General features: G+C 37.2%; 1 protein-coding gene and 1 non-coding gene across 2 annotated transcripts in view; one reads left to right on the forward strand and one right to left on the reverse strand.

The window, feature by feature from the left end:
- Positions 1-119: 119 nt before the first annotated feature.
- LOC115433641 (U4 spliceosomal RNA) lies at positions 120-265 on the reverse strand. Its single transcript, XR_003937403.1, has one exon. It is a non-coding gene; the product is annotated as a U4 spliceosomal RNA (small nuclear RNA).
- Positions 266-1,157: 892 nt separating this feature from the next.
- The window catches only part of slc37a2 (solute carrier family 37 member 2), a 31,603-nt gene continuing 19,418 nt past the window's right edge, over positions 1,158-13,342 (forward strand). Inside the window, exons 1-5 of the mRNA XM_030153232.1 lie at positions 1,158-1,649; positions 5,310-5,391; positions 6,065-6,155; positions 7,901-7,979; positions 8,061-8,196. Of these exons, the coding sequence (XP_030009092.1) occupies positions 1,591-1,649; positions 5,310-5,391; positions 6,065-6,155; positions 7,901-7,979; positions 8,061-8,196 (447 nt within the window). The 5' untranslated portion in view covers positions 1,158-1,590. The remainder of the gene's footprint in view (positions 1,650-5,309; positions 5,392-6,064; positions 6,156-7,900; positions 7,980-8,060; positions 8,197-13,342) is intronic.

The following is a 13,342-nucleotide window of genomic DNA, read 5'->3' on the forward strand; positions in this document are numbered from 1 at the left end:
AAACAAAATGGTGAAGTGATTAGATGTAATAAGTAGAAAACCTTACATTGATGATGTAATTAAAATTGTCCCATTAGTATAATTTAACATTGTAACTAGTATAGTGTAGCCTTTTACATTTCAAAGGAACTGTAAGAACACTCACTAATTTCACACAACACAGACTGGATGGATAGATTAGATACATTTGAGTAAAGTTTTCAACTAGCAATAATCGCGCCTCAGATAAACCTCATAGGCTACTATACTGCCACTGCGCAAAGCTTGAATACAGAATCATTTAGATGTCATTGTCTGTTTAACTGCTTGCACTCTGTTACCTTCACAGTTAACCCACAAAGACCCACAACTATTTTTGTCACAACTTCCAAATAATTTTTTTTCTTTCCCAAGTGATTAATCACCATTTAAGTACTTTTTAAAAAATGCATCATCTGTATTTTTCAGTGAAAATCAGGTATTTTCTACATGTAATTCAGTGTATATCTTGATAAAAGGTCAGAGTAAATTCAAAGGTTATTATATCAAAACAGAGAAAAAAAGTGACTTATTCAACAAACTTTCTCGTTAACTGAACATAAAAACAAGCGTTTCGAGGAATGTCATTTGTCAAACTATATGGGTTTTACTGGTGAATCAGTGTAGTAGAAGATGTTTACACGTGCACTACAGAACCTCTGAACGTCCAACGGGTCATATCTGATGACGATGAGAAGCTCAGCAACTGCATTTTACCTCAATTATTTGGATTTATTGATAGGATTAGTTTAACAATCATTAAACCTCTTAGATCAGAAGATGCTTTTAGTCGGGGGTGGATTTTTAGATCTTTGTTATGGGATTAATTGTGAAACGTGGTCTCAATTTCTGGCACGTAGGATAAAGTATAAACGTACGGTACAGTTCTGAAAGAATTAGATCTGATCGCTGTCTATGGACTGTTCACATCTCTGCGTCATTGGCTATATAATAATTACCTCTTTGTGTCATTAAGTTGAACAGTAATCCTGGATATTTTTTGAAATATTTTACAAGTTGACAGAATTTACTAATTTAACGGTTTAATATCTGAAGGAGACTTTTCTATGAGCATCAGCGGCGAACGTGCTTTGTTTACATGTCGCGTCCTGATTTCAGCTGCTTCCTGTGCGCCATGACGTCACACTGGGTCACATGGCCTGCCGGGAGGCTCCGTCTGGAAACTCTTATGGATTAATAAACCCGGGCTATTTTCACTCCTCTGTTTCTAATAGACATTTATTTTATACGTGCGTCCTGACCGTGAAGAGAGGAAGGTCTTCACTGCTCATCGGCGTATATATAAAGTAGCATTATGGAGAACTGCGGCTTGTTTGCGGACTGTATCCACCAGGAGGTTGCCGGATTCCTTCTCTGTTCTTAGAGAAGCTAGCGGTTCAGACCAGTATAAAACTCCATAATTTCTCCTGTTTGTAAGGAGCAAGTTGTTCGTGTCTCTTCTTTTGGTGAATAAACTGAAAAAGAACATTAAGCTGCTCATTCTTCTGCTGCTCGACTTTCCTGCTGTGGAACATCTGTAATTACATGTATCGTAGCACTATATGAACGAAAATGAAGTCGTCTTTGGCTCCGGGTGTACGATTTATCACGTCCTTTTCTCGAGACAGCTGGTAAGTGTTCTTTAATTATTTATTTGTATTCTTCACCACAATCATATAGGTAGTCAAGAGGATCAGCAGCTCTGTATGTGTGTTATCTCCGCTGTGAATGATTCTCTAAACCGCATCGATAATCACACGTTTGTGACTTTGTTTCTGAGCCACAAAACTGTGGGGACTTCGTTATACAATTCTCTGTGAGCTGTTTTTATATAAATCTCCAGAACCCTTAACAATACTCAGTTGATGATTTGAGGAATTATGACTGCGTGCACAGGGACTAAATCTCATTGCACCCTTAAAAAAAAAAACAAAAAAAAAACCGAGACCTATTATCTCATATTACTAGATTAGGATCTTGTATATATGAGGAATGTCCAGCCTAGTCATCAATCAACCAGTCAATCAATCAACACACAACATGGAATCTGTTAGAATGAAAATGGTGATTTTGAAATCCAAATGATTTAAAACATAAGTAGCAATACATCTCATAAAATAAGGTGTATCTTGTTTGTCCAGTGTAACTTGCACTGGTTTGGGGAATTCAGATTTATTTATTTATTTATTTATTTATTTATTTATTTATTTATTTTCGTAAACATGTTACATTTAGATTAAATATAACGAGGTGCGTCATATTTGTCCACAGTGGTAGTAACATCTAGCCTATGTAATAATGCATTTAATTGATTCATTGTAGGCTATTTCAATGGAGAATTGCATTTTTACCCTACTTTCCATGTCATGTGATCTTATTACACCACAGTTGTGATGAGCCTTAGTACTTCAATGGGCAAGGAAGACACAGCTCATTCAGATTCTTATGAACTTTATCAATCCCCAAGGGAAATTATTATCCTTTAGCTCAGGAAAATTAGTTAATTAAAATCAAAATTAGTCTTCATGCATTTTTACAGAATAATTTAATCTCCAGTGTATCTTCCATTGGTTAAAGTATTGTACAGTCTAATAAAGTGGTGAGGAAGGAACTGGATTTGAGATGTCCACTGCAGCTGTTTCTCTGGTTATGTGGAATGTGGTGAAGAGAATAATCCAAATTGTCCAGCATGTCCTTCAACTTACTGTGTGCTTCTTCTGTCTATATAATTATTTGAATGTAATAATGAAAAATCCTGATCTCATAAATTCAACTGATGCAGCACATAGTATTACCGACAAAGGATAAAACTGCTGTGCAGTTCCACATAAAGTGAGACCCCTGATGAGCCTGGTCTAATGACCATTTAATGATACTTAATCAGTGACTTTCTTTGTCTATCTGGTCTTGGTACACGCAAATACATGTCTTATTTGTAATAAAAGAGATCAGTAAAGTTCCATGAACTCTGAGCAGCACTGCATGGAGATTTCACTGAAATTTAAAATGTTCTTAATTTAATGTGACACTTTAAATAAATATAGCTACTCATTTTAAAGTCATTTATATGTAACAGACTGACCATGTTGGTCCTTAAGTATTTCAGCAAGTTACTGATAAATACTTTATGTTAATTGAAAATTCTTCTCACAGTGTTAAGGTATGTTTCTGGTTGATAAGAATAGAATAGAAAAGAATAGAATAGAATTTATTAATTATATGTTTTTGATCCCATGTAGTCTATTCCAGTGGCCTTGAAATAGTTCCTGTCTATAGGATTTAATGTTTTAATGTTCAGACTTTGCTGACAAGGCTTAGGCCTCTCAGCTGACTTATCAACTAAGAGAATAAAAAGGAACAGAAACTGCACTGTTAGACAAAATATAAGAACTCACTAGTATAAGCACTGAGCACTCTGCTTTATTTACTGTTATAAATCTGTCATCATACCCTAGAGTGATTTTATGCTAATGATGCCTGATGGTTAGACTGATTATAGCCAGTATTGACATACTGCCTTTGTTGTGTCACTGAAATTTTCCAAAAACACATTTCAGTGTCAGCAGAAAGTTTAATTTTCCCAAACAGGAAAATGTTAGGTTTATGTTTGTGTTGCACTATATTGCCAAAAACATTGGGACATCTGTCTTTAGTCACACATCACCTTTAACGCTCTGCCATTCTTAATTTGTATGGTTGAATAAGGAGTTGTTCCACCCTTTGCAGCTATAAGAGTCTGGTCTAGACCAGCTCTAAATGTTGAGTGTCATGAGATAAATTTTGTTATGATTTGACGCTATATAAATAATATTTAATATTATTTTTGTAACAGCTTCAAGTCTTCTGTGAAGGTTTTCTGCAAGGTTTAGGAGTGTGTTTATGGGATTTTTTTGACCATTCCATTAGAAGTGCATTTGTGAGGTCTGGGACTAATGTTGGATGAAGGTGTGGATCAGTCTTCACTCAAATTCTTTCAAAGGCGTTCTATCAAGTTTAGGACTCTGTGAAGTCCAGTTCCTTCACAACAAACTCACTCATCCATGTGTTTGTGGACCTTAGATTTGTGCACTGGTGTCAGTCATATGTTGAACAGGAAGGGGCCATTCCCAAACTGTTCTTACAAAGTTGGGAGCACAAAACTGTCCAAAATGTCTAGTTCTGTTGAAGCATTAAGAGTTCCTTTGATTCGAACTAAGGGGCCAAGCCCAATCCCTGAAAAACAACCATAGTCCCCTCTTCACGAAACTTTACACTTGGCATCATGCAGTCAGACAAGTATTGTTTTGGAATCTAGACCAAACCCAGAGTCGTCTATCAGATTGCCAGACAGAGGTATGAGTCATCATTCCAGAAAACAGTCTCCACAGACTCCATTGTGCTGCTTTACACCTCTGAATCCAACCCCTTGCATTGACCTTGGTGATGTAAGGCTTTGAGACAGCAGCTCAGCCTTGAAAACCCATTACATCTATGCATTGTTCTGGAGGTAAACTGAAGGACACATGAAGTTTGGAGTCTGTAGCTATTGACTGCAGAGAGCTGACAACTTCTGTACACTGTGGCCTCAGCATCTGTGATTTTTATGTTGCCAAGCACTTTGTAGCTGGATTGTTCTAAATTACTTCCACTTTGTCATAAAACCACTAACAGTTGACTGTGGACTTTTTTTTTTCTTTTAATGCCCCCCCCCCCCCCCCCCCCCCTTGGAGGACAACTTTATTTTTAATTACAACTTGTGCTTGATTTGATTGACAATCTCAAACCTGACATTCACATAATCATCCATTCCTTGTTGGTGCGCATATACATAGAGGGAGGGCTCATATAAACAAGAGTGTACAGGGACAGGACAAAACAAAGTGACGGATTGACAAAACAGTGGGACAGAACAGCTAAGTGGTTGCTTGTGGAAATACTGATGTTGGTTAGATGTATTGTGCTGGTGTGTGTGTGTGTAATAATTATGTTAATGATGAGTGGAAGTTGAATGAACCGTGGTCTAGTTAATAAAAAGTAAATTTCATGAATGGACTTATTGGACAGGTGGCATCCTATCATGTTGCCATGATTGAATTCACTGACCTCCTGAGAACTGACTCATTCTTTCACAAGTGTTTGTAAAAGTAGTCTGTGTTTGTAGGTGATTGATTTTATGTACCTGTGGCCATGGAAGTGATCACAATACCTTCATTCAATGACTTGGAGAGGTGTCCTAATACATTTGACAATGTATTTATGTTTTGCACACATAAAAGTTTGTATAAGTAATGTTTATTCTGTCTACTTTGCAGGTACAGAGGCTTTATTCTTTTACTTACCTTCCTCTTTTACACTGCCTATCATCTGTCGCGCAAACCCATCAGTATAGTAAAGGTAAGTGTCAGGCTTCAGGTCTGGAGGTGCTGGATGTTAGCTGCTCACACTAAACTACTATTACTATTACAATTTAGAAAGTATTGTGGTCATATTATTTTACAGTTGTACCTCATCAAACTGTGGCTGCTGGCTAGTCTGAAGCATGTATCATTATATAAAACTAGCGTGTTCACCAGTGGGGAACCACAGGTTCTAGATGGGGTAGTTTTTATGCTGGGGAGAACTTCATTTTGCGTCATACAGAGTGTTACTGCTCTTCCTGTCAACCATCATTGGCATAGCAACATGATTGTAAGGCTATTGTATTCCAAAATGAGTAATATCTCCCAAAATATTGGTATCAACTTGCCGAGATATTTTCATTCATTCATACTTTTCTCAGAACTGTGCAGATACACACACACACACACACACACACACACACACACACACACACACACACACACACACACACTCATATTCGCTCTGAGACCTTCCAGTATTATGATATAGATGAAAGAAATAAGGAAACTGAAAATTGTAAAGGGACTTGGATAAACTACCAGAGATTTATCAGAAATTTACCATGGCTACTTGTCTCATCTTTTATCTCATCTTGTTTTGTTTCATCTCATCTTGTCTTGGTTTGTCTCATTTTGTCTCTTCCCATCTGATCTTTTGTGTCCCATAGAGTGAACTGCACAGAAACTGTTCCACAGTCATCAGACCAGTCGAACTCAATGTTACCAATAATGCTACTTGGTGTGACTGGGCACCATTTGGTAAGTCTTTGTTTTTAGTCAATCTAATAAAGCAAACTAACAAATTAGAGCTGTCTAATATACAGAGTATTCATATTATAATGTTGCTCCAATCAGGGCCGGACTGGAACTCATTTTCAGCCCTGGAGTTTTATACCTCAGACCGGCCCACTTTAGATCACGACCAATTATTATTAAAATCATGTCATTCTAACCTTACATGTTCTCTTCATCTGTCTCATTTGTGCCTAGTGGTTCAGGGTTGTGCTGCTGAGCTGCTCCTCTGTCATCAGTAGACTCTGCTCTCCCTTTCACACTTTCTCCAGTTTCCCTAGGCTCGCCTGCACCTGTATCACAATAAAAAATAATATCTACAGACATTTTGACTTACTTAACCAATTAAGATATTTACATTGGCAAAATATGCAGGCTTATTTGATATTACTTTATGCTATTGCCTTTCAATTGTGGGCTTTGTGTATTTACTGTCTCACTGTTAATAATAAAAAATAAAATAGGTCAGGACTATGGTTTGGGTATAGAAAGTGGTTTCACTAATGCTTGTTCACACAGTCTGTTCCAACAGCTCACCTTTTCCTTCCATCCTGACAGGAACAATCCCCTCATCACTACTGGTTCCTGGCTCTGCTTCTGACACTAAAGCACATTTTAAAAATGGTCAGAATTCTCAGCACAAATCTTCTATTTTGCAAAGCCTTGGTGTCAGTTTCATTCATGTAGTGCTGAATCATCTAGCATCTCAGAGCCGCTTTCATATTGAACAGGCCTACACCATACTCTTCATTGGAACCTATTTATTCTAATAATCTTCCCTCTATGAGCAGTCCTACCTGCCCACTCTGGACTTGTGGGCTCATGGCTGGTGTCTGCTGCTGGATCTGCTTTCTGACTCTGAGGAGCTACAAGACAAAGTTTCCCAGTTATGTGGCGTCGCATCATACTATTATTTAAATTACATAATGTTATGTTACATGCCACAATGCCACACAATTCATTGACTCAATAATTAACTAACTTGAAAGGTGGTTTACCCGTTTCATCGTCCTTATTAGTTGTTTCAAACCGGGAGGTTGTTTTTGTGAAAAAGTTGCAGATTTTGGCACATTTGGCTGCATTTGCTTCAAGAGCTTTCCTCTTTTTAATTCTTGCCCTCTCTGCACCACCCTTGCTCTTTTTATTATCCATGTTTCAAACAGCAAACACAGCTGACCATGGACAGCCTACAGAGCACAGATCGTATATGCTCCACAGCTACAGTATAGAGCTACTAACCGTATGCAAGGACAGTTTACGTCAGGTCACGGTGCGTCTGCAAAACAGGAAGAAAAAAAACAGCTTGCTACTAGAAGGGGTGGTGGCCCAGGAACAGCGGCTGCAGCTTATGTGATCAACCCAGTGCTATGACTGAACAGTCATAAATAAATATTTAAAGTGAACTCTGGCCCTCACGGCCTAAATATTATACTGGCCCACCGGGAATTGTCCCGGTCCTCCCGATTAGCCAGTCCGGGCCTGGCTCCAATGTTATGTCATGGTATTTTATTTAATTAATTTACACAGTGGACAGTCACAGTTGCATAAGCTGACATATCACTTGTATATTAATGAGTGCATGTTAGACGTGTTTGTGTATATCATGATCAGTCTCAGGGGCAGCAATGCAGAGAGAATTAGTGAGAATAAGGAAACTCTTCAGTGAACATTTACTGATATTATAGGTCATACTGTCTTTGTTCTCTTTCTAGACCAGGACAACTACCAGGCTCTATTTGGGGTTCTGGATAACTGCTTCCTGGTTGCCTACGCCATCGGCATGTTTTTCAGGTGAGAATGCTGTTGCTGAAGGATCATGCTGTATTTTGTTTGAATGAGTATGTCATATTAAGCACATTTTTATGTCTGCAGTGGGATATTCGGAGAGCGTCTGCCTCTGCGGTACTACCTGAGTGCAGGGATGTTACTGAGTGGATTATTCACAGCTCTCTTTGGCCTTGGTTTCTACTGGAACATCCACTCGTTAGGGTACTATGGTTTCATCCAGGTACATACAGGCCCCGCATTTATCCACATGTTCACCCATGTTCATGAATACCTGTGTCCAGTATGATTTTGTCAGCAGGATAGCGTTGGTAGTTCACTATTTCAGCATAAAGACTTACGGTTGAAGAAAGTCACCGACCATTCTTGGTCCAAGGCTAAAATACATTGTGTCATCACTTAATTTCAGTTACGTTATTATGTTGTCTGGTATAAGTGAATCACCAGTTTTTCCTGCACTGTGTCACTTCCAGTTCCTGACAAATACTGACAGGAGAACTTTTTTCTTACTTAGTGAATTTATGACATTTTTAACTGTGGTTGAGGAATTACAACAATGTGGTTATGTTGTAATTAATTACCAAATGGAAATACACAAAAAGGGAATTTCAAGAAAGTAAAAAAGTTTTGTTTGTAGGAAGCAAGTTTTATTCTTCATTACAAAAGTGACCAAATTTGAAGAAATCCAAATTTCTAATGTTGTCTTAATCCCAGATAGTATTAAGCATAACTGATAACAAGCTATAATAATTGTTTGGATTATGTAATTTTTAGTTCATTTTTTTGAATGTCTAGCCTTTTTCTAGTTTTAAATCATCTAGTCAAGCCCAATATTTAGAGTATTTGACCCTCTAACATAATAGGGCTGTTTTGGGGTTTTCCACAATGATACCAAACGTTCTCTAAGCTTTGGAGAGAACAACAAAATTACCAGTAAATCTGTGATCACAGTAATTTTAACATATTCTTTTGATTCATTCTTTTGAAAGGTGTGATTGGCTGGTCACAAAAAAAAGAAAAAGAAAGAAAAATACACTTTTAGAGACAGATCTACAAGAGGACTGCACAACTTTTACTGGTGCAAAATTGATACAAATGAAAGCATGTATTTCATGAAATATTTATACATTTAGTTCAAAAGCAGTCTCAAAACAAATAAGCCTTGCTGCAAAAACTCCCATACTATCTTACTCACAAAAACCAGTACAGAATCAGCTCAGCAGGTATAATTAATACCTGCAGAGCTCATAGTTGGGGGTCAGAACCTTATGTAGGTAGGTCTTTAACATGGAGCAGATCACAATTGCAAATACTGAGCAATTTCCAGTACAGTTAAGAACTGCATTTAATTTTTTTAGCACTTTTGTCCTTCATGTTTAATGGATGGTGAATAGACCCCTTCAAGATATGGTGTTATTTGGAATAATCTTCATGTAGTTAATATCTGTTCTAACAACACTTCCAAAGTAAACTACAGCATGTTTGAAAACACAGAGTTACTTGTGAAATTGCTTATTCACACACAGATATTTGTTTTATTTATTCATTCATTTATTTATTTGTCGTTATTTACTGTCTTGGTAACTTTAGTACTTAACCCATAAAAACCCATTGCTACTTTTGTGGCAGTTCCTAGATGAATTTTTGTCTCTATTTAATCTGTCTTGTGTGATTTATCACCAGTTTCTTATGATATTATCCTCTGTATTTTGTGTTGTGAAAATCAGGTATTTTCTTCTTGAAGAAAGTCACCCACCATTCATAGGGTATCTACGACCATGTTTAGCCCCCCCAGAAATGTGCATTTATTTGCTTGTCACTGCCAGATTGTCTTTCCCTTTCTGGAGATCATATAAGTTGGTATTGTGCATTATATTATCAATGAGATCTGTTGGAAACAGATGTCTAAATAAATCTATGGGATGTCTTCCCTCAACATTTGATTTCTAGTCTCCTAGAAAAGGAGGCAAGTCCCCATCAAAGTCATTGTCTTGGACTTTCCAGATATTCTTATTGGCCTGAGTATGGCCAGGTACCACGTGCACATCTTTCACAGCTCACTGATCATATTGATCTCCATCTGCATCCTGAACCTCATCATCCTGGCCCTCATCCTCTTGACTATCAGCATCCTCCCTTTCTGCATCCATACTGTCTGCAACTCCATCATCCACAGTTCCTTTGTCTCTGTTGTTCTCTGGCAACCACTCATCATCACTGTTGTCATTGTACTCATCATTACTGGAGTGAGACTGGATTTCCTGGACTTTGTTCTTGGTAGTTCTTTCTGTTCAACTGTACTGGTTTAGCTCTTTTCAAAAGAGCAAACCAGTCCAGTTGAACCGAGAACTACCAAGAAGATCGATGACCTGGGCAAATGAGAACCTACACAGACTTCCCTATTCTTTGTTGCATTTGAAGTCCATAAAATATGACAAAATAATAATTATAGACAGACAAACTACAGCTAATCTGTACAAATTGTATATTTTAAATTAATAGCTTAAAATTATAACAACTATATACTGACTTCTGACCAAAAAAGTCACAAGAAATAGTGAAGCAATTACATTACATGTGTTAAAAAATATATACTGGTTGATGCATGATGTCCACTTCAGTGGACACATGCTTAATCGTAATTTTGAACAAACTGGAAATAAAAATTTCATATTTTAAATGGATATTATTCCTTAGATGTTACTGTATATCATCATATTTTTTTTATCATTTCTGAGGGTCTTGTGGCATAGAAGGAGTGACAGGATATGTCAGCAGCGGTCAGCAAGAGTGGTTTTCTGGTGGCCATCTTGGATTCAGATAAAATTTACCTGCACTTACACTGACTCACCTCTCAAAAAACTGCAATGGAGCGGGGCAGTAGAGAGCATTCTAGAGGGTGATGTGCAGTCCCACCATAGAAACCATTGCATTTATGAGAAAATGACTTTTAAATAGCTGTCCACTGTAGTGATGACTATGCACCAGAGGGTTAAACCTTTTAAATCAATAGATGCTTTTGGTTGCCAGTGGCTGGTTGGTTCTTTGAGGGTTAAACTATTTGATATTACTGGAGATAAATGCCTCAGCTTACATGGTTTTCTGCAATTGCTGGTAATCAACCACAAACGTTCTCCCTACACAATCTAATCTATAGCGTTTCATTGTCAATAGGAATTTAGAGAATGCTTCCTCTGCCTCTGTGTCTTTCACTGTTTTCTCCACTGCTTAAGAAACTCTTAAGCCTCTTAAAATCCTCCTCCTATTCTGAGTGGGGTTTTTTTTTTACATCAGGAGGTCTCAGAACACCTGAGATGCTTTGTGAACAACAGTTGTATTTGTCACATCTATTGTTCACTTTGGAAAATACCCATAGCTTCAAAAATGTTCTCAGAATAACTTTGGAGACACACTCCCTTGTTATAACAGAAATCACAAAACCTTATTCTATACACAGTGTGAATGGTTCAGTTAGCTTTCTATGTAAAGCAGTATTTTCATGCCAAAGGAGCAAAGGGGGCTAAAGGACCTGTAAGTGAGCACTAAATATATATTTCCATGCATATGAATATATTTAACATAATGCACACTTAAACCAGGGCATCTGAAGTTAATAGATTTTTTTCTATGCTGTCCGTGCTGTACAGACCACATGAATTGTATTGCTGTCTGTCCTGGGAGATAGAGCCTCCCTCTATTTCAATTAATTATTTTTTAAATTATTATTCACATAATCAAACCAGACAAAAAGACAAGAATCAAAATGCAACTGAGCAGGTGAGACTAAAAACTGCAAGAAGTTTCTAAAATTGTCTTGCAGACAGATATTCTGAGAAGTTCCAGAATGAAAATGTAGTGCCAAATGTGTGTGTCTATGTATGCGCATATGAGTGTGCATCTTTGAAGACCTTTGTCAACACAGATTCCAGAACACAAGAAAGATCATGTTTCTAAAATGACTTGAGTGTGAGAAATAAATGAATGGATGGATTTATAGCAACAAGAATGGAGAGTTTGGTTAGGGAAAAAAAAGTGCAACATTGGAAGACAGTATTTGTTGTCAGTTTTCAGCTGGATGACTAAAACCTGAAATGATCTTCAACTGAATGTTTGAATGTTTGTTAGAATGTTCATTTTACAACTAAGGACTTTTTCAGTTGTCAACTAATCATCGACTACTGTAAGGACTATTCAGATTATGAGCTGCAAAAAAAACCAAAAAAAAACAAGGGCTCTTATTTATTTTTATCACAGTAATAAAATAAATTTTCTTTGCTTTAACAAGAACATTTGGTGCTCAACAATTAGAATGCATAACAAAGTTTATTAAATAAATATTCAATTCATAATTAACAAATATTACAGCAGCAATAAAATATTTTTTCTCTTAAACAAAAGTGTATTTTATGCATAACAATTACAGTGAATACCAAAGTTTGTTTTTGTTTTTCTTAATACTTTATTTACAGTTTTTAACTTTACAAAACTGTACAAAACATGCCACAACAAAGAAACGGACAAACAATAGAAAATAGTGTGAATAGACTTACAGAAATAACATAATTACAGTTGTGAAAGTAAAGCAAGCACCATGTGAAAAGTTGAGTCAGGCATCACACCTGACTCTGGGCTAAGAAAGGTCCCCAAATTCTCTCAAATCTGTTCTGTTCGTTGGGTTTTTACAGGCACGGTCTTTCCATTTGAATAACCGCTAACATCTCACTGAGCCAATGAGCAAAGGTGGGTGGAGTGGTAGACTTCCAGGTTAAGAGAATAAGTTTCTTAGCCACCACCATCCCTAGGTGCAGAGCAACCTGTGTGTTGTGTAGAAGATTGGAAGTCTTGGCAGAGCATCCAAGGATGGCCAGGTCATGGTTAGGCAGAATGACTCTAGAGTAGGTTTAGGACAACTGCTCAAAAGCGGTTTTGATTAGAAAGATTTGGTGTGCTGTGAAGAGTTCTGAAAAACATGTCTACACTGCTTCCATCTCACTAGCGCCCCTAATACCCAAGTTTGTTAAACAATCAACTCAATCCTCAAGAGTTGCAATCAGCAATAAAATAAACATTTTTCCTTTAACAGAAGTGCGTGACATCACTAACGACCTGTCGACTACTAAATTTATTGTCTACAAATTTTTGCCACCAGACAGGAGGAATAGTTGGATCGAGCAAACACTGTTTAAATTAATCTGAGAACCTGTTGTTTAATCTTTTACAGGCATGAAAAATGGACTATGGGTCAGGACAGATCTTATATATCAGCTTATACAGTAGAACCTTGGAGTGTGATTTTAATTCGTTCCATGACCGAGCTTGTTTCGTGATTTACTCATTTTACGAATCAATTTTCACCACTGGAATGAACT

The sequence above is a fragment of the Sphaeramia orbicularis genome, chromosome 14 (assembly GCF_902148855.1).
Source record: "Sphaeramia orbicularis chromosome 14, fSphaOr1.1, whole genome shotgun sequence".
Taxonomy (NCBI): domain Eukaryota; kingdom Metazoa; phylum Chordata; class Actinopteri; order Kurtiformes; family Apogonidae; genus Sphaeramia; species Sphaeramia orbicularis.